This window comes from Camelus bactrianus, chromosome 11 (genome assembly GCF_048773025.1).
Source record: "Camelus bactrianus isolate YW-2024 breed Bactrian camel chromosome 11, ASM4877302v1, whole genome shotgun sequence".
Classification (NCBI taxonomy): Eukaryota; Metazoa; Chordata; class Mammalia; order Artiodactyla; family Camelidae; genus Camelus; species Camelus bactrianus.
This window is the reverse complement of record NC_133549.1, coordinates 41,842,357-41,861,717: the sequence shown is the minus strand read 5'-3', so window position 1 is coordinate 41,861,717 and position 19,361 is coordinate 41,842,357. Positions and strand designations below refer to the sequence as shown.

At 36.1% G+C, this 19,361-nt stretch overlaps 1 protein-coding gene across 2 annotated transcripts in view; it reads right to left on the bottom strand.

Annotated features, from left to right (window-relative positions):
* Positions 1–1,505: 1,505 nt before the first annotated feature.
* Positions 1,506–19,361, bottom strand: part of CHUK (component of inhibitor of nuclear factor kappa B kinase complex) — a 29,233-nt gene continuing 11,377 nt past the window's right edge. Inside the window, exons 10-21 of one of the 2 annotated variants that reach the window (XM_074373770.1) lie at positions 16,462–16,656; positions 15,351–15,453; positions 13,408–13,531; positions 12,852–13,003; positions 12,067–12,128; positions 11,016–11,125; positions 10,329–10,378; positions 6,602–6,698; positions 6,190–6,337; positions 5,536–5,652; positions 3,453–3,552; positions 1,506–2,712 (exon numbers count right to left, since the gene is read on the bottom strand). In XM_074373770.1, the coding sequence (XP_074229871.1) occupies positions 3,484–3,552; positions 5,536–5,652; positions 6,190–6,337; positions 6,602–6,698; positions 10,329–10,378; positions 11,016–11,125; positions 12,067–12,128; positions 12,852–13,003; positions 13,408–13,531; positions 15,351–15,453; positions 16,462–16,656 (1,227 nt within the window). In that variant the 3' untranslated portion in view covers positions 1,506–2,712; positions 3,453–3,483. Of the gene's footprint in view, positions 2,713–3,452; positions 3,553–5,518; positions 5,653–6,189; positions 6,338–6,601; positions 6,699–10,328; positions 10,379–11,015; positions 11,126–12,066; positions 12,129–12,851; positions 13,004–13,407; positions 13,532–15,350; positions 15,454–16,461; positions 16,657–19,361 lie in introns of both variants that reach the window. The other variant, XM_074373769.1, reaches the window with a different exon arrangement.

Genomic DNA, 19,361 nt, shown 5'->3' with positions numbered 1-19,361 from the left:
CTTTTAAATTTTGCATTATCTGCCTTTATTACCAAAAGCAGAGAGAACAAAATTAAAGAGTGGAAATGGGAATGAGATAGATGTATACAAGGGAAATAAGGGCAGCATGTTAGAATAGGTTGGGCAGTAATGAGTAAGCCTTGAAATGCTAGCAGTGTGACCATGGACAAGGTCGACTTAAGGTTGGAGGGCTCCATAACCCCTTGGGCAGGGAAGTATGGGAAAGCAGTGCTTTAGGGCCACGAGTCTACACAATGGCTTAGAGTGGAGACAGATTGGAGCGGGGAAGGCAAGTGGTTAGGAAACTGCAGGCCCAAGGTTATGATCGTAGTAACAATGAAAATGGGAAGGGGTAAATAGAATCAATTTAAGTCTTAGTTAAAGCAAGCCCTCCCAGACCACTCTACACTCTGCCTTCAATAAATGCACTTACCTGTATCGTTCATTTGACTTTTATTACCTAGGAATGTATGAGACCTTGTCTGCATCAGGTAAATTATATTTGCAGAGCTTATTTTAACTTCCAGAAAGCAAAAAGAATGAAAAATAACTTGTCCAACCTGTTTTCTGGATGGATTCTCTTAGTTTTTCATAATATTGCTTGAATTAGAGAATGAAATGTATACAATTGACAACTGCCATTCAACTCTGAAAAGTTGTCACCCAGCTAAAAATAAGAGTGGTTAACCTGTGTATCAAAAGCAGATCTGACTGTGATCTCACTATAGTAGTCTGTTCTGGCTCACACCACCTGTCTGTTCTGGCTCACACCACCACCTGATCACATAGATCAGGCTATCCTGATGTCACACCAGTCACAAACCATAAAAATGGCCCCACCCTGTACCAAGTCTTTAATCAGTTATCACAATATTTAGAAAATACACCATCACTTAAAAAATCATTTAATAGTAATTTCAATGCTTGGATGGCTTGCAAGGTTCGGACTCCCAGATAATCATTCTTACTGTACCGTCTACGTTACTGGTTTCTGGTCTTGCCATCTTGCTCAATACTTCAAGCAACAGGTACCCAATACATATCTATTGATTAAAACCTTCTAGAACTAGAGAAGCAAGAGAGAGACTGCCTATTTTATCAGCTGGTAGTCAGAATTTCCATATTCAAAGAAACAGTAGTACCAGACAACTAAAAAGTTAGAGGAGAAGACAACCCCAAGGTTTCAAACGTTGATGACTGGGAAAATGACACTACTAGCAAAAATGGCTATGGTGTAACTTAAGACATCACTTTATAGGGCAAGGTATGAGCATGGATTTTAGACATGGATAGTGGTGTAAGGACATCTCAGGAGAAAGGACTATATTAAAGAAGCGACCCAATGCTGTCTTTACTGTAAGTCCTGTTTAATTCCTAAGGGAAGTACAGTGAGAGACCATTACGTTATTCTGTGCTCCAACTCTATTCATGGAGCCTTCCTATTTTTCCAAAGCATATTCAACTACTCTATTCTAATCTGAATTTAATGACTAGAGATTCAAAAGTAATTTAAAAATCATTTAATACACAAAGTGAAAAACTGTCTAGAATACAAAAGCATTTCACATTTTTTTTAAACAAGTGATAACCTTCTAAATTATTTAACATGATAGATCCACAGTCCTTTATCTGAAACCCTTAGCGCCAGATGTTATAGAATTATGAAATTTTCAGATTTTAGAAAGGCAATTCAGTGCATATACCATACTACATGAACCCCCAGCGGGGTCTGTGGCAGCACCTTCCTCCCAATCAAACAAATTATCATTTATGCAGCAAAATAAATGAATATTCACACTAAATGGGATAAGTAGATTCAATGTCAGTTCAGGTAAGATGTGCAAGCAGATGGTTTTGTCACCAAGCTTATGAAAAACGTTGTTTTTAGAGTTTTTTAGATTTTGGAATTACAGATAAGGGAATGCAGACCTTTATAAATTTCTATGACAAGACATGAAACATTTCTTAAACAAGAAGACCCATTTTTACAAATGAAAAAACAGATAAGCTTTCAAATACATTATAAATTAACAAGCATCTTCTCTTTGATATTATTAAATGTACATCTTAAATACATATACACACAGCACACTTAAGATTTGTAAGAATCAAATAGTATTAAAGGCACAGATGCACAATCCCTTCTGTAGGAAAGGGATACTGTCAAATGTGCAATAAAATTGAAAAATGCAATTAAACTAGTTACTTATAATGCCAAGAGAACTGCTGAGTAACACAAGGAGGTAGGGTTTATTCTTTAAGAAGTACAATTTTACTTGTGTGCAGCCTCTTCCACAGACACACAAACAGCTTTTACTTAGAATACATGTCAGTTGAGGTCTTCTCTGTATACATTATTTTGGCCTTATGCCCAAAAGTTAAATGTTAAAAGACAGTTAAATAAGTAATGTTTTACCAAGTTTGAAGGCAAATCGATTCCAATGATATTCCTAAGTAGCTGTACTATTTAAACAAGTCCACTGACGTATAAAATTTTATCTGTTCAGGGTTTAAAATTACCCAAAGTCAAAACATTGTGTTTGTAAATTCATGTGTAGGTTCTGATCATGCTCATTTCTTCCACTGACTGGTGTTTGAAGAATAGTTTCATGGAAGAGAAACAAATTTCCAACACATTCAGCAACAACTTCATAGGTTTGGGGACAGTCAGTAAGTGGCAAGTCATTCTGTTAACCAACTCCAATCAAGATTCTAAAACCAGGCATAAAAAAGTTACAATTAGATATTGACTATACATGGTAGGTATATGGGTGCTCATTTTGGAAGTTTTCTGTATATTTGAACATTTTATAATCAAAAGTTGAAAAACCAGAAGTATAAGTTACAGTTAAAGGTTTAGTTTTACCTTATTTTCTGCTAATTAAAAAAATTTCAAAGAGTTTTCATAAATACTCAAAGCAAATAATTAATGAAAGAGGAAATATAAAGAACTGACATTGAGATTAAATATAGTAAAACTTAATTCAGTAAACATTTTATTGCAGTTCTCCAAGTTTTAACAAATCAACAATTCACAGTAACCAAATCTTAATATAAGCACTTCTATTAATTACAACCATATTAACATTATTTATTTTGCATATGACAGCTGTATTTGAGTTATAGTACAAATCATGCCCTATCTTATTGGAGAAAATTGACTGCAGAAGCAAAACAGTACAAACCATTCAATTTTAGTGGTCACATTGCAAAGAAAGTTCACCACTCATTTAATGTGACCAAGAATGCTTTTGTTGAAGATTACTGATAACATAATCCTAGTATATCCATGAATAGGAGAAGATGGGGATTTGAGGTCAAGCATTCCTCAAATGCCCAATTCTGCTATTCCCCCACATGGATCCCAAATGCCAGATAAGTCTGGTGTGGAAAGTTAAACCCTTTGTACCCAGCAAACCTGAAACACACATCCATATCCACATAAAACTTACCATCAAACTATTGCCTTGTTTCTCATTTGCCTCATGAATAATAGTGCTTAAATGGCCAAGACAGTTCAAATTCTCTTCTATCATTTGTGCTAAAGTCTCCCTGTGGAATGAAAAAACAAAGCCTTTTCAAATTCAGCAAAGGGGCATATGAATTTCCTCTACTTTCTGGTCTTTAGGGTCAGGATGATTACTGCCTTTGCTGCAACCCAGCAACCCAGCAACCCAGCAACCCAATGCAGCTGATTCCTGTAGTCTTCAGTTTCCTCATCCTCCTCCCCACAGAGTCCTGCTTGTTACTCCAAGCTGCTGCCTCTGCCTAGCTCTAATGATAAGGAGTCTACTATAACTCCAATCTGATTTTCCTCTGAAATACAAGTGGCGCTTATACCCAACATTTTTCCCCCAATATTTTTCCCCCTAAAAATGCTCACCAAGGGAACAAAAAAGAGATCCTTGTGGCGCAGACACAAAGAGATCTATGGAAGATCTCTTTTTGTTTCTGGGATATTTCCCCTTGCTTACAAGTAGTAAAAATATCAGCATGATTACTTTAGAGACACAAATCTAAGGGGAGAAGTACACTCTGTTCTGCAAAGATCAACAAAGGTGAAATAACTGTTTGGAAACTATAGATGACAGCAATGAAAAAAGAAAACAAGCAAGCTGATTCCTGAGGACAGCAGAAGAAAACACTGTGACAGGGGAGCTGCCCGGAACCAATAAGTATCCCTGAAAGTTTGTATATGAAGGAAATCCTGAATCTGGTTTCCACTTTCCACACTTTCCTCCTCCATATGGCTTCTATCCTTACCTTTTACTAACCCTCAGTTCCTACCCTACCAGAATCAGTTCTAGGCCATGGATGATAGCCACTATTAGCTTAGAACTAAATTCTCACTCAGCTTATTCAACAGATGGAAAAATTGAGGCCAGCAGTTCCCAATCCTTGATGCTTAAGTACCACAAGTATGTTGTAACTTAAATCAGTTTTCCTTTATAATATATTCTGTAAAATAGGTTTCAAAATTCCTGTTGGATATACTTTTGCAAGCAAACACAACCTCCAATTGGAAATTACCTGTATAGAGATCACATTTTCAACCATTATCATCCCCTAACAAATCTAAATGCCTTTAATGAAAGCAAAAAGGTATTAAATTTTATTTGCATCAACTCTGATTAATGGAATATTTCCTGAAGTCTATATAATTAATTACAGCCTGTGCTATAACTGTGTATGTATTACACTGGGCCAAATCTATAATGACCCCAAGAATATACCCTGGAACTTGCTTTCTTTAAAAAGATAAAATACCTGATATCAGCTTGCCTTCCTGAGCACTTTTGCAAAACTAATTAAGGGCAGAGCTTCCAGGAAATGCTGGCCCTGTAGAGGTCTCCATGAGTTGTGAGAAAAGCAATAATACACAAGCTATCAAAGAGCCACTGGCTCTGGATACGGCACATCTTATGCTGAGAAAAATAACAGAAATGGATAGTCATTCAGCTTTTAGCAGAAGAGTAGGAATTAAAAGAAAATATAGGACTTCAAACTTGAGGTATCTATAAAACTGATTAAAGGCATTGAAAAAAGTCTGATTTTAGAAATAATAAATTATAAAATGAGTAGATAAAACTCAATTCATTAGAGGGGTGATCAAAGATCCCAAAATAATAACAGCAAAAAGAGCATAATGTCTCAGAGATAAACGGTTAAGTTAGGAATAAAGTTTCGGTAAAAGATTTGATAAGCCAACAACAGATAAAGAACTCAGAACACAGACTGAACTAATAAGTAACATTTGCTGAATATTCACTTCCCAAGTTAGACAATATATACATCATCTAACTGAATTTTCACAGTACTTCTCATTTTACAGGTGAGGAAATGTGAACATTAAAAGAGTCAAGTTAATTGCATAAGGTTATGACAAAGGGACAATCAGGATTCAGCCCTGGTCTGTAAGGCACTGAAGACTATGCTGTAACCACTACACTCTACTATTGCCTCATTCCCACCAATGCCGTTGAAAACACAACTATCTATTGTTATAAAGTGAACCCACCCATCTTGAGGAGTTACCACGCATGACAGAGGATGTTCACGTTCTGCTGAAGTTGGAGGCAGCCATGCTGAGGCCTGAGGGGTTACTGCACCTTCTAGACTGGATCCTACAAGGGATCGGGCAGAACTCTGTGTCTGAAAGAAAAATAAAACAAACAAACAAAAACAATTACAGGCACGCATCTCCACGCGTTCATATTCCTAAGACTTACATTTCCATCACCACTTTTATGCATAACCAGAGTATTTCTGTACAAAACTATCCCCACCATTACACATTACTACTATCTTGTCCTTGTCCCCTTTCTTCACTGACTAAAACCAAATGTATCTATCCCTCTATCCTACTTTAGTGGGAGAAAAAAACTCCAGTTGAACAAAGGGCTGTTTTCTTTTAACTTGTTAGGCACATCTATCCCCAAATTGCGTTGCGATACCACAGTGGTCTAGGGCTGGGAGAAGTATAAAAACAGGAGACTGGAAAGGAGACAGATAATGAGGGATGATCATAAAGTCCTGCATCTGAATTGCTAGTCAGACACCAGGCAAAGAACACCAACACAAAATACACACATCTTCAAGAGGACCCAGATCGTGCTGATATAAGTCCCTTTTTGCAGGAAATAACAGCAAATCAATGTCATATTACATAATTCATTAAAAATTACTTACACAGGCAATTTTAAGGAGATGCCATATTTCTTTCTGCCTCTTTCCCTGCATAAACATGACAGTATTGTCAGCTTCTTTGATGTTACTGAGGGCCATTTCCACTTGGGGCAGCAGATCAATAATCTTCTGTTTACAGCCCAACAACTTGCTGGAGAGGTAAAAATTTGTGTCAGACATTTACACATCCTCTAAGACCGTATCTCATACTCCCAAACCCAGCTAGGGAAATGAATGACAATCAGCATCAGATTTAATGACTAATCTGCAAAGCAAAGGACACAAACAGAACACCTAAATGCATGCAGCTGGGGTCAAGCTACCCAACGTACTGCCAGAAAGGGGTACTACACTTTGAAAAGAAAATGATGAAAGTATCCCAGATTTTCAACAGAAAATAAAACATTATTTCTACCTCAGATGACCAAACAGCTCTTTGAGAACCCGGTCCTGACTCTGCACAGTATGCACAATGATTTTCACCATCTCCGTGCTGTCGCTGTAGGAGTGATCTACAAAAGATCTCAGTCAGTACATATAGCCTCTCTACTGGGTGAACATATCAGCCTCCAAACAAAAAATTCCTAAAAATCTGAAACTAGTTTTAATTAACATCTCCATTTAATTTCAAAACTAGATTAGGATAAAAGATTTTAAGATTATATAATATATATCTATAAATAATCATATATCTAAAAATGAAATCTGTGCTGTTTGTGTGTGTGTAATGTATGTATAAATTTATCACTGTATCTTCAGAGACCTTAGTTGTCCTGAAAAGAATCATCTTGGCTACCTTTAACCCTTACCAACCCAAGCCCCAGACACATAGGCAGCTTTCTGGCCAAGAGATCAATATTCCTTGAATGATTAACATAATTTATTTAAAAACAGGACAATTCATCAATCTTTCACTGACTCAAAGGAAGGAGTCCAAGCTAGGTCGACTGGAGTTTCATGTTATCCATCTGTTTACACCCATGAACAAATGCTGAAAAAAGCTGACCAACTTAAGCGAAATCTGATGCACTAATAAAAGGACCTGTAGACACCTTGAAAGTTCAATCTGAGGGTAGTATGACATTTTAAAGCAAACTGGCAGCTGACAAATATTCTCAAATGGGATGGTTGTGTGGTCACAGTGAGTAAGTTCTACTGTTTATAGGAGAAGCCACTTCATTTAAAAAACAAAACAACTAGCATTAATTGCTATATTTCAGAAAATGGCTATTTAAGTGTTAAAAACTGGAAGGGTGCTCATGGATCATGCTGGTATTTCCCTGGACAATAATCTTGAATGCAAAAATAATAGTTATTATTTGCTAATACCTACCCATAATTTTCTCATTTAACTCTTACAGGAGTCCTGTGAGATGGCTACTGTTGTTACCCACATTTTACTATGAAAGGAGTCTCAAAGAAGTGTTTTAAAAGAGTTGTGTCCTTTGTTAGCACTGCAAAGACCTCCCCTAGCACTCAATTTTATTCCCCACACATCTTTTTTTGTTTTTTTATCTCTCTCTCACCAACAACCAGACACAGAGACTCCAAAAAGGCTCCTCTCCAAACAGCACTTCTTCCTAAATACCATGGACCAGGCCCAACACCTTTCTCATATAATTAGCCTTTTTAGAAGGTCAAAGACCTCAGAACTTTAACCTTCTCCAACATAAAGAATGAAGAAAGTTGATTTTCACCATTTTCAGTTGAAAAACAGGGTCTCAAGTCAACTCTAAACTAGAAAAGACACCAAGACCACACCTCAGTGTGATTATATAAGGCCCGACAATAGACAAGACTTCTCACAACTTGTCACTCAAGATGACTATCGGTTTAAAGAAGCTACCTGGATAGCAAATTTATTTCTGGTCCTGTAAATGCTGATATGCATGGCTACTGCAAGGTTTTTATAAAGATAATCCAAACAAATGTTATCAATGACTGTGGAAAATTAATTTGACTAAGTTAATGGATGTATCACCTTACTGATCACTTTCTTCTTGAAACTCTCTCTGTCCTGTTCCTATCATATCATTCCTGCTGTTTTTTTCTGTCCATTCCTCAACCTTTGTAGGCACTTCTGCTTCCAGCGATTTCTTGACTGTTGGTACTCCCTACAATTCCATCTTTGGTTTTCTTATTCCACATACTTTTTCAAGATGATCACTTTACTCCTATGGCTGATTACTCTCAAAATAGCTAAATATCTAACCTGGACTTCTCTACTAAATCCATGTACATATGTGTATACATATGTGTGTTTATATACACATGCATATATACATACATACATATATATCTAATACAATTAGCCGTGTCTATTTGAATGTCCCACTGACACCTTAACATCAACATGTTCAAAAATGAACTCATCTTCTTTACCCATTAAGTCTGTCATCTTTCCTACACTTCCCATTATGGTGAATGGTCCTACTATGCACCTGGCTGCTCTAGCTAGAAACTTGGCAGGCATCCATGACTCTCTACCCCATCACCCAACACTATCAGTTCTACCTCCTATCATCTCTCTTGCCTTACCCTCCTCCTCTTCACCCCACTGTCATAGTTCAGGCTCTATGCCTTAGCTCATGGCCTGCCCTATCCTAAGCCATGATTATTTTGACAACCTCATAACTAATACGTGTCTCTAGTCTAGTGACATTTTAATCCATTATCCACAATGCTACCAGAGAAGTATTTCTAAAATGCTAATCTGATCATGCCATTCCCCTGCTAAAAACTTCTTAGGATTTCTCTCTGTCATCATGATGAAATCCAAAATTGTTACCATGACATAACAGATCCTTTACAATCCAGCTACATCCTCTCTCCTTCTGAAGCTCTACGATCCGTCACACTGCATTTCCTCAAACATGCTAACTACCGCTGGTACACGTCTTTACCTATTATACTTGTATATACAAGAGCCCACCTCCTTTCACCTACCTGTTGCTACTTATCCTTTAAGGCTCATCTCAGAGGTCATCTCCTGCAGGAAACCTCCTCTAACCAACCCTGACCCCAAGTCAGGGTTAGATGCCTATCGTATGTGTACCTCATAAATGTTTGCAGAAATTAACTGAACAAATTCCACTACAATAAAAACCAATGTGGCAGGGGGAGGGTATAGCTAAAGTGGTAGAGTGCATGCTTAGCATACACAAGGTCCTGGGTTCAATCCCCAATACCTCTTCCAAAAATAAATAAATAAACAAACCTAATTACGACACCCACCAAACTAATGTAGAGACCATGTTCTTTGTTAAATACAATTTAAGATGTGTATTAATTTGCATGTGTTGATAAATTTTAAAGTGTAAAATGTATATTTTTTGTTTGTTTATGTACAATTTAGAAATATAGCAAATTAGGACACAGACTTCACCTTTTATTTCTTCTATAACCCTTCAAAACAAATCAGTTTTTAACTGAAGGATAATATCATGGATATACATACTTTATAGTTTTCAAAGCATTTTCACATTCTCTCAAATACACTGCCACACACACTCACTGAGTTAAGAAAGCTAGGTTTCAACCCCAATTTGCAGAAGAGGGAAATGAGATACAGGGGGAAAAGGTTATTTGCCTGAGGTCATTTGGTCAGTAAAGTGCCCAGTCTAGAATTCAAGTCTTCGAGTTCCCAATCCAGTACTCTTCCCAGCAGATCATGCTCTGTATTCAGCAGAGTTCAACAGGAATAGTTTTGCCAATGAAATAAGCAATCAGTGACCAGATGTAGATGAAGGCATTACTTTCAAAGTAAACTACTTTGGCCTAGCACGTGGGCCATCCATCTGAACATTCCACGTCAAATTCTTTCCAATCTCTAATTTTAAGCAGCACTTATTTTTCCCATCTTTCCACACATTTTCTTGCTTCCTCTTTCCCTTCTGTGAGTTCCTTTTTTTCTCTTTCATTCCTTCTTTTCACTTCCCTTTAAAGTTTTTTCTATTTCAATTTTACTTTGCCTTCCTAATTTCTTAAACTCTCACAAACTAAAAAGCTGTACCATAAACAGCTCGATGGCAATATCAAAACTGGAATTTATTCTGCAGCTGATTTAAAATCCAATCTCCTAGATTTGTTAAGCTAGTGATAGTTTCCTAAAATGCCTTTGTATACTGCAAAAAGTGTCTTACCTGAAGGTCTGTGCTTCAACTGCTTATATAGATCAATGGCGCGCTGTTCCCTATGAAAGAGAAAACATACTTTTATATGTGAATATAGTTTAATGACTTTAATAGTCCCCAACATGAAATGAACAATACTACCTGAATAGAGTAATAATCCCATTTTAAAGCCAAGTACATATTGCCAACGAACATTTTACAGAGCATTTCATTGAGTACTAAGCAAGATCTTAAGATGCAAAGATTACGTCACATATATATTACCCTTGGTGCCAAAAACAGTTGAATTATGACAAAAATTATGACCTATGATTAGAGAGAAAAATCTGAAGTTTCTAATCCACTTAGGAAGTTAACCTCATTTAGGGAATTTAATAGACAATAACTTTGTGTTGTCTATTCATAACCAGAAGTATGGTAAGTAGGGAAATAGTTTGTAACTTAGAATACTTGGAAAATTCTTAGCATGAAAAGATGCTTTGATTAAAAATGCAAAGATCAACCCAAAGAGTTATTTCCAAAACTTCCTGTGACTAAAAAAGAACTTCCTTTTGAAATATGTGCCAATATATTTGGAGAAAGGAAAACTATACAAAAGAACCACATATAGGCTTAATCTGCCAGAATTACAAAGAAAGAACAATCTGCTACCAAAAATTACAGACACCAACACCAACAACACGAGTGCACCCTTACAGAGATTCCATCAAGTCTCCCTGACGTCGTCCATAGGGGCTCTTCTGTAGCTCCATGATTTCAGTGTGCAGAGACATGATCTGATCCTCCAAGTATCCAATGACACCGACCTAAAATATAATAAACACAAAAGAAATGACAGTCTCACTACCACACAACACAGAGAAGAACTCAGAGAATAACTTGCTGCAATAAAAGAACTAAATGATTTAATGCAAAACACTATCTTGTTCAAGCCTTTTTATCCTTCAGATTATGACACTTAGCTTTCACACAAGACCAAACTTATTCCTATGCCTCTCCCTTTCTCCCCTGACAACAGTAGACTACTAGCATTTTCTTTCTCCTCCTGAGAAGCAAAAAGATAGAAGTGTCACTAACAAGAAAAAGTGGCCATCAAAGCCACTGCATCTCAGTTCTATGATTTTCATCACTTCTTGTTCCCATCTGCCTTGAAAAAGGATACTGAAAGATAAAGACACTGGATTTCCCAGTGCAGGGTACCAACTGCCCCACCCATGTCCTCAGGTAAGTAGAGCAACAATTTAGTGGGACCATGGACAGATGTACCAGGTAAGGAAGGAATCTGCCACCTAGAGAATCATCTATACCTACCTATAGCATATAATTTACTATCCAAAACTGCATAGTTTTGAGAGTGAATAGTACTGATAATTATGGAAAAATAGGTATAAACTGAGACTGTCCCAGGTAAACCAGGATGTCCAGCCATTCTATCTAAACCAGTAATAAAAATAAGTGATAACTACCATTCCTTATTCACTCCCATTTAATTTGTATAACCCTACTGAAAAAGATATAGTCCCCATAATATAATATGGAAACTAAAGCTCAGTGAGGCTTCCATTTAGTCTCCTTTAACAAAAGCCTCTGTTTTTATCCACTATGGTACTTCCCTCAATGTACACAAAGCATCTACTAGATATCTGATATTCAGGATGAAAAATATTCTATGTACCAAAACCAAAGACAATTTCTAAGGGAGACCTCAGGAATTAATAAGCACACAGAATGAGCTCAGTGATTTTACCTCAGCATAGTGGATAGCCTTTTCTTTCATTTCTTTCCATGCTTTTAACATTTTTTCTGAGGCTAAAAAAAAAAGTCTTAATTGGTTATCTGAGAAATAGCCATAGTTTCAATTACTGACCTACCCATCTCCTTGTCGTAACAACATCAAAAACGGCATTATAGGCTGACTTGTGGCCCCCAAAGATACGCTGAAGTCCTAACTCAGTACCTGAGTATATGACCTTATTTGGAAAAAGGGTCACTGCAGATGCAATTAGCTAAATTAAGATGGACTCTTAATCCAGCATGCCAAGTGTCCTTATAAGAAGAAGAGAAGAGACACAGACATATGAAGGGAGCGTTCCATTTGACAATAGAGGCAGAGGCTGTGTACAATAAAAAATGGTGGGATTCCACAGTAGGAGGTTTGGGGGAAAAAAAAAACCCCTGGGATTATTTGTATTATTATTTACAGGAAGATAAGTAGTCTAAGACTTCCCAGGCTAAGAAGTCACTCCACTACAGACTTTGTATCTATTTTTTAAATGAGGTTTGACAATCACAAGTTCTTAAATCATTTTTGTATTTTTCTGGAGCTGAACAATTTTAGTCCAGTAGGGGAGAGAGGGGCGACAGTAAAGTTGCTCAATTAAAGGTTAAAAAAAAAGCACTAACATTCAAACCAAATATGGTTTATGATGATTTGAGATGTTCTGTCTCTTGTTCTAATATGAATGTAAATGAAACAGCTTGCTATCTTCAAGAGACTAGACAGTTCTTTCAAACACATTACCGCACACTTACATATCCCATAAGTCATCTGCTCACTATATCTTTCCAAGTCAAGCTGAATGCTTTTGTGAAAAAACTCCAATTTAGCTTTCAGCTGCTGAGATGCTGAGATCAAAGTGTTCTTCATTTTTGTCAAGTTAGCATTATATCTAAGAAGACTTAACCTAAATCATAGCAAGAAAAAAAAAGGCATCAGCATTTCAGAAACATTGGACAAAAATTTAAAACCTCAAACTGCCATAAGCCCAAAGCTTATGTTTCTATTATCAATCTATAAGAAATAGCTAATCTCTACAATCTAATCTCTAAAGACTTCCTGCCTGTGATACTCTATGATAATAAACAATCTTCTTATACTAGGACCATTCAGGAACTACTGCTAAACTATTGCAACTGGATGGTTTCAGACCATTGGTAAGAATTCTACAAGTCTGATCAGAATACTACTTTCCAAGTTGGCCCAGCAATTTAGTATTGCATGGAATACTGACTAGTGAAAACTGGCGAGATTAATTCTCGAGCAACAATGCATGGGTCGCTGCACCTATGAACAACAGAAGCCACTTACATCGCTGCTCTCTGTCCCTGAAAGAGCCTGCTGTAGTCTTCTTTTAGCCCAGACACATAGTGCACTGCTTCCGCCCATACTTTACGCAGCTGTATAATTGGAAGCTGTATTTTGCTGTCCTGTACTACATGTAAGAAGATAAGGAAAAAGAAAGGGGAGTTACTTTTTAAGATTTTATAGTTCTTTTATTATTCTTTGTGATTTCCTGTCCATATGCACAGCATTCCCACAGATGCTAGAAACTGATGCCAGAAAGAACCACTTATTACTGCTTCATTCAATTTCAATGTACATTTACTGATCACTTGCAATACGTAAGCCCTGCTCCAGATACAAAGGGAAATAGAAATGAAGACATAATTACTACATAATCACAAAGCTTACAGTTATTCCTGTATCTGTCTTTTTTCCCCCTTGCTTCTTTCCAGCCTAGAATACTTTTTTTCTCTCCACTAATCCAAATTCTTTATTTCTTTGAAGTTCTAAATCAAATCCCACATCCTCCACAATGTGCCATGGTCTTTACTGCTTCTGAACAACAAATTTCATCTCCTGGACTACCAACCCACCTTCAGGAAAACATACAGGGTAAACAGCACTTTAATAAGATATGCTTTCTTCAATGCAAGACTCCTGAAAGAGCTCCTAATGAAGTTTGCAACAATCTGAACAACAAAATAAATAAACTCATACTGGATTATAATCCATGATATAAAATAAATAAAATTTTTATAATAAATGATTAAATAAATTAATAAATGGGAGAGAAGAGATAAATCTCATGTGCAGAAGAATTCCGAACAAATTATATGTCTACTAGTCTACCCTAAAGCGTGGGTTCTTGGCATAGCGATTTCCTTCCAAAGAGTACAGTATGGAAAGTTGGGGGGTGGGGTGGGGGTGGGCAGGGAGATTAAACTTTACAGTGGAGAAACCTGACAAATGCTACTTTAGCCAGGTGATCAAAGTCAACACCAACAGTCATTAATCATATTGACAGTATGTATCCTTTATATAATGTGATGTAAATGGTACCTGACTTCTGTGATTTTTCTATCAAAAACCCATTATGCTAGTCTAATCATGAGGGAAAAAAATCAGGTAAATTGCAACAGAGGGGCATCCTACAAATACCTGACCAGTACTTTCAAAGCCATCAAAAACAAGGAAAATCTGAGAAACTATCACAACCAAGAAAAAGCCTAAGGAGATGTGATGACTAAATGTAATACAGGATCCTGGAACAGAAAAAGAACATCAGATAAAAACTAAGGAAATCTGAATCAAGTATGAACTTTTGTTAGTAATAATATATTGGTCCATTAACTATAACAAAAGTACCATACTAATGTAAGATATTAATAACAGGGTAAACTATATGTGTAGGGGAGGGGACTAACTGTACTATCTGCTCAATTTTTCTATAAATCTAGAAATGTTTAAAAAAAGAAACATGAAAAGGAAAGATTATATACCTTTAACCCTTATACCCAATTTTGCTCTTGACTTTACCATTTTGTGCTTGTTTTTAGTTTTGGGTAGACAGAAACTGATCACTTAACTACTCCAAAAGGAAGTAACTCTCAAGATAAATGAAATCATTTGAATGTTAAACAGTATTCAAAGGATAAAATGAAGTATTTGAACATGCTTAAATAATGAAAGAGCAACTAAAAAGTGGGCTTAATTAACAGTGGAGATTGTTTTTAAATGTGAGAGCCCTATCTGCAGGAAAGTAAATCTCCCAAATGAGGGATCTGGTGGTAATTTAAAATCTACCTCTTCACCTTCCAAACCATACAAACCCATTTTTCACCACACACAGAAACCTGAAGTGTAAGATACAGAACAGAAATACCAAAAGACCATTTCTACTAATCATGTTGAGTTTAAATTACATTATTTCAGATTTAAAGCTCAGTCAGTAAATGGACTATACTTACCAATATAATTTACACAGTCAGATAAACTTCTAGAAGCAAACGGTCCTTCATATACAGTCTTACTTTTATCAAACAAATAAACCATATAGCTATCACAGCCCCTCTGAAAAAGAAATAAGCAATTTTTTAAAAAAGGAAAAAGGTCCTTGAAGATCCTAGGTTCTCTAAATGCCTAAGCACCAGATTTCCTACTGTGAAATGCAAATGGTGAAGTCAATTTCATTAGCATATATCTCATAGATTTAAGGTCTAAACTTTTGTTTAGGAAAAATAAATAAATAACTGTAGTATGGAATAAAGTGAAAAACAATCACTAGACCCTAAAGGACAAAAGCAAAAAGTCATAACAACATATATCCATACAATGGGAATATTATTCAGTAATCAAAAGGAATGAAGTACTGATATATACTATGACATGAATGAGTAACAGTAAGTGAAAGAAGTCAGACACAAGAGATTACAGATTATATCATTCCACTTGCATGAAATTTTCAGAAAAGGCAAATCTATAGAGGTAGAAAGTAACTTAGTGCTTTTCTGGGGTGGGCAGAATGGATATTAACAGTTACAAACATGAAGGATCTTATTGAGATGGAAATGTTTTTAAACTGATTCATGGAGATGGCTGTAGAATTAAGGTAGCTGCAAAAAAAAAATTACTGAACTGTACACTTGAAATGGGTAAATTCTATGATATTACAATGATATATAAAATATGCATCAATAAAGTAAAAAAAGAAAGAAAAATGAAAAAAGAGTGATGATCACAATCATATTTTACCACCCATCTATCCTCTGGCAGGACTATGGGGCTATACATCTAATTTCGAAGTTCTAGGCTTCAAGTACAAAAAGGGGAAAAAAGAGGAAGGAGATAACCGGTTCCAAAAAGAAAATCATGTAAAGTTCAAAACAATAAAAGTTTCATTTCTATCTTTTCAACTTGCAAAGCAATGATAAGAGTAATGAGTAGGATAAAACTAAAAAAATAATTCTAAGATACGTATGACACCCCAAAGGATTCCAACTATGCATCAAAAATGCAAAGCATGCAATCCCTCTATGCTAACAGATTTCTTATACTCTAGGTATATTAGAATTGTCTTACGACTCCATCCAGAACACATTGAGAGGCTGGTTTTCGAGGATCCAGAGAAATTCCGGTCTCTGAAAGAAGCTCTTGAGAACCAGTATTTATTCCAGTTTCACGCTCAATACGAGACTGCAGTGAATGAAGACTCTCATCAGGTGGCAACAAAAAAGAAACTATCTTTGCAGAAGTCATATTTAGGATGTGTACTATCTGTTCAAATAAGAAAAAGGAGAAATAATAATTGATCATTTGCTCCATAAAAGATTCAGTGCTAGGTACTAAAGGAAATATGAGCAAAAGGCATTATCTCTGCATTAAACAAGGTTCAATCATTTTCCAAAGTGAGATCTCCTTCTCTAATTACAAAATGACATTCTGAAAACTGAAGAGTAGAGTTTACTTTTCTACTACAACAGATGTTAGTTCCAAGGAATAAAGTTCCAAAGTTCTAGAAATGTACAAAATCAAGAACTAAAAACCCCAATTTAAAAAGACAACGCTTATTTTGAGAAATATATTGCTGACCTGGGAGGAAATGTTCCCATTTACGGTGCCTAATAGATACCAAGCACAAGTTAAGTGCTTTCACATAACATCCCATTAATTAGATCTTCTAATCTCCATTTTGGCAAAGAAAGAAACCAGAGTTCTGAGAACTTATCACCTAAAGCCCCATTTAAAGTGGCCTAATACTGAGTTAGGTGGGGCTCTACCCAGGTAATCAAGGACAGCTACAGAGTTAGAGGTAAGTCTTTTGAACACAACATAACTTTAAATCCTTTTCCTTCCACTGTCCTTAGATAAGCCATACAAAATTAATACCTTTGTTTCCCCAGTGCCTTACAATTGACTAGTGTATACAAATGATTAAAATTATCTCTGCTAGAAATGTTTATTACAGAGGTAAAGTATAAACTTTCCTTTAATATATAATAACCTTCTAAGTTTAAAAAAGATGGGGGGAAGAGAAGGGAATCTTCCAACTTGACATGGATACAAGTGCACCAGCTGAGACCTTCCATTCCGTGCCAGCCTAGGCAGATTTCACACTATGACAGTGGCCACTAAGAGCAATAGCAGAAACTTAGTATGAAAATCCTAAGGTGGACATTTATTTTTACACAGAGTATATTTCAAACTAGGATAAGTGATCACAGTATCCCACTAGCAAAGCAGAGCTAGAAGGGAGCAAAAAAAAAAGTAGAGGAAACACAACTTAAATTAATCCTTTTGTTCACGCAAACATTTAATAAGTACCTACTATGGTACATACTATTAGGTGTGTTGAGCTAGTAGTGTGCATGCAGACTGAGTAACTTAATGATCCTTGACCTCCATGGGATAATAGACAAATAAAAGATAATAAAAAACATTTAAAGAACCAAAATACAAACCAAAATCCAATAGGTACTTTTAGTTGTAAAGTACTGTACAGATTCCAAAGGAGATTACTTGGTGGGAGGAAAAGGGCATTTATAAAGGAGGCACTATTTGAGCTAAATTTTGAAAAGGAAGAATGATTAGAAGAAGAAAAAGACTAAAAGAAGAAAGATTCTTCTAGGCAGAAAACAACAAGGCAGGCAGAAAAGTAGAAAGGGATGAGCATAATCAGAGAATATAAATTATTCAGTTCAAATGTACCTAAAATGATGCCCCCTTAGGGCATAACAGGAGATAAAACTGGAAGTGTAGGATGAAATGAGACCAAGATAGATTCTGAACACCAATGTAAGGGTTTGAACTTTATTCAATAAGCAAAAAGGAACTAGGGAAGGCATTCTAAATTGAGAAACTGACAAGTTCAGAATTGTTAAAACATTCACAAAATTTCACAAAATAATTGAATATGTAGACTGAAGGAGAAGGAATAGTCAGATAGCCAAAGTTTCCAACCTAGGTAACTAGAAAGGTGATAGTGCAAGTAAAGAGCAAGGGAAAAGCTATAGAAGCAGCTGATGGAGCAAATGTGCTCCATCTGTAATGAATTACGTCTTGGGTACCACTGGGACCACCAAGTTTCGTTATAAATACACTGCAGAGAGTTATACAAAGTAACAACTGAGGAGATAAATTTGGGAGTTACCCATATGCAATTTATAGTTAAAGAGATTGCCAAAGAAAAGGAAGAGAAGTAATATTGGAAAAAGAGGAAGCCAAGGAGAGACTCTTAGGATACAGTTACACTTAAGGGCATGAAAAAGGAGGCAAAGAAGGAATAAATAAATACTTGTTTCACTATTATCTTTAGGCAAGCTCAGTACACTTTTTCCAACTTTTTCCATATTTAAAGTTTTTCATAATAAATAGAAAAATATGCAGTGAAGACTCTCTAAACTATTTTTCTTTTTAAGGGAAAGAAGTATTTCGGTAACTTTTGTTGTTGTCTTCTTTAAATGAAAATAAAACAGACACTATTCCCTCCTTGAACAATGTAATAAACTCCTCAGAAAAATGCCCTACAATAACACCAACCTGTATTGCAGTTCATGCTTCTCTGTTCATGACATTCCCCTGCCTGTAAATCTTCACCCTTGCCCATTCTCTGGATTGACACTCCCTTATTATTCAAAATTCAGTCCTATTATCATGTCTGGAAAGCACCCCTGAACTACAATGAATAGTACCCTACACAAACTTCATTCTGTACCTCACAATAATACTGACTATTCAAAGAAGATACTACTGTACCTGAACTATAAATATATATACATACACACGCATACACACATACATTTTCGGGGTCCCAGATTCACAGATATGCAAATAGTGGTGCTGCAAACTGAACTAAAGTCTACGGACCACAAAACACACAAGGAGGACCCTTTCCCCAGGCTCTATGACAAGCACATGCTCACAGACCCCTTCCAGGTAGAAATGATGCTATGATTACCATGACAAGCCTGAAAAAGAAAATC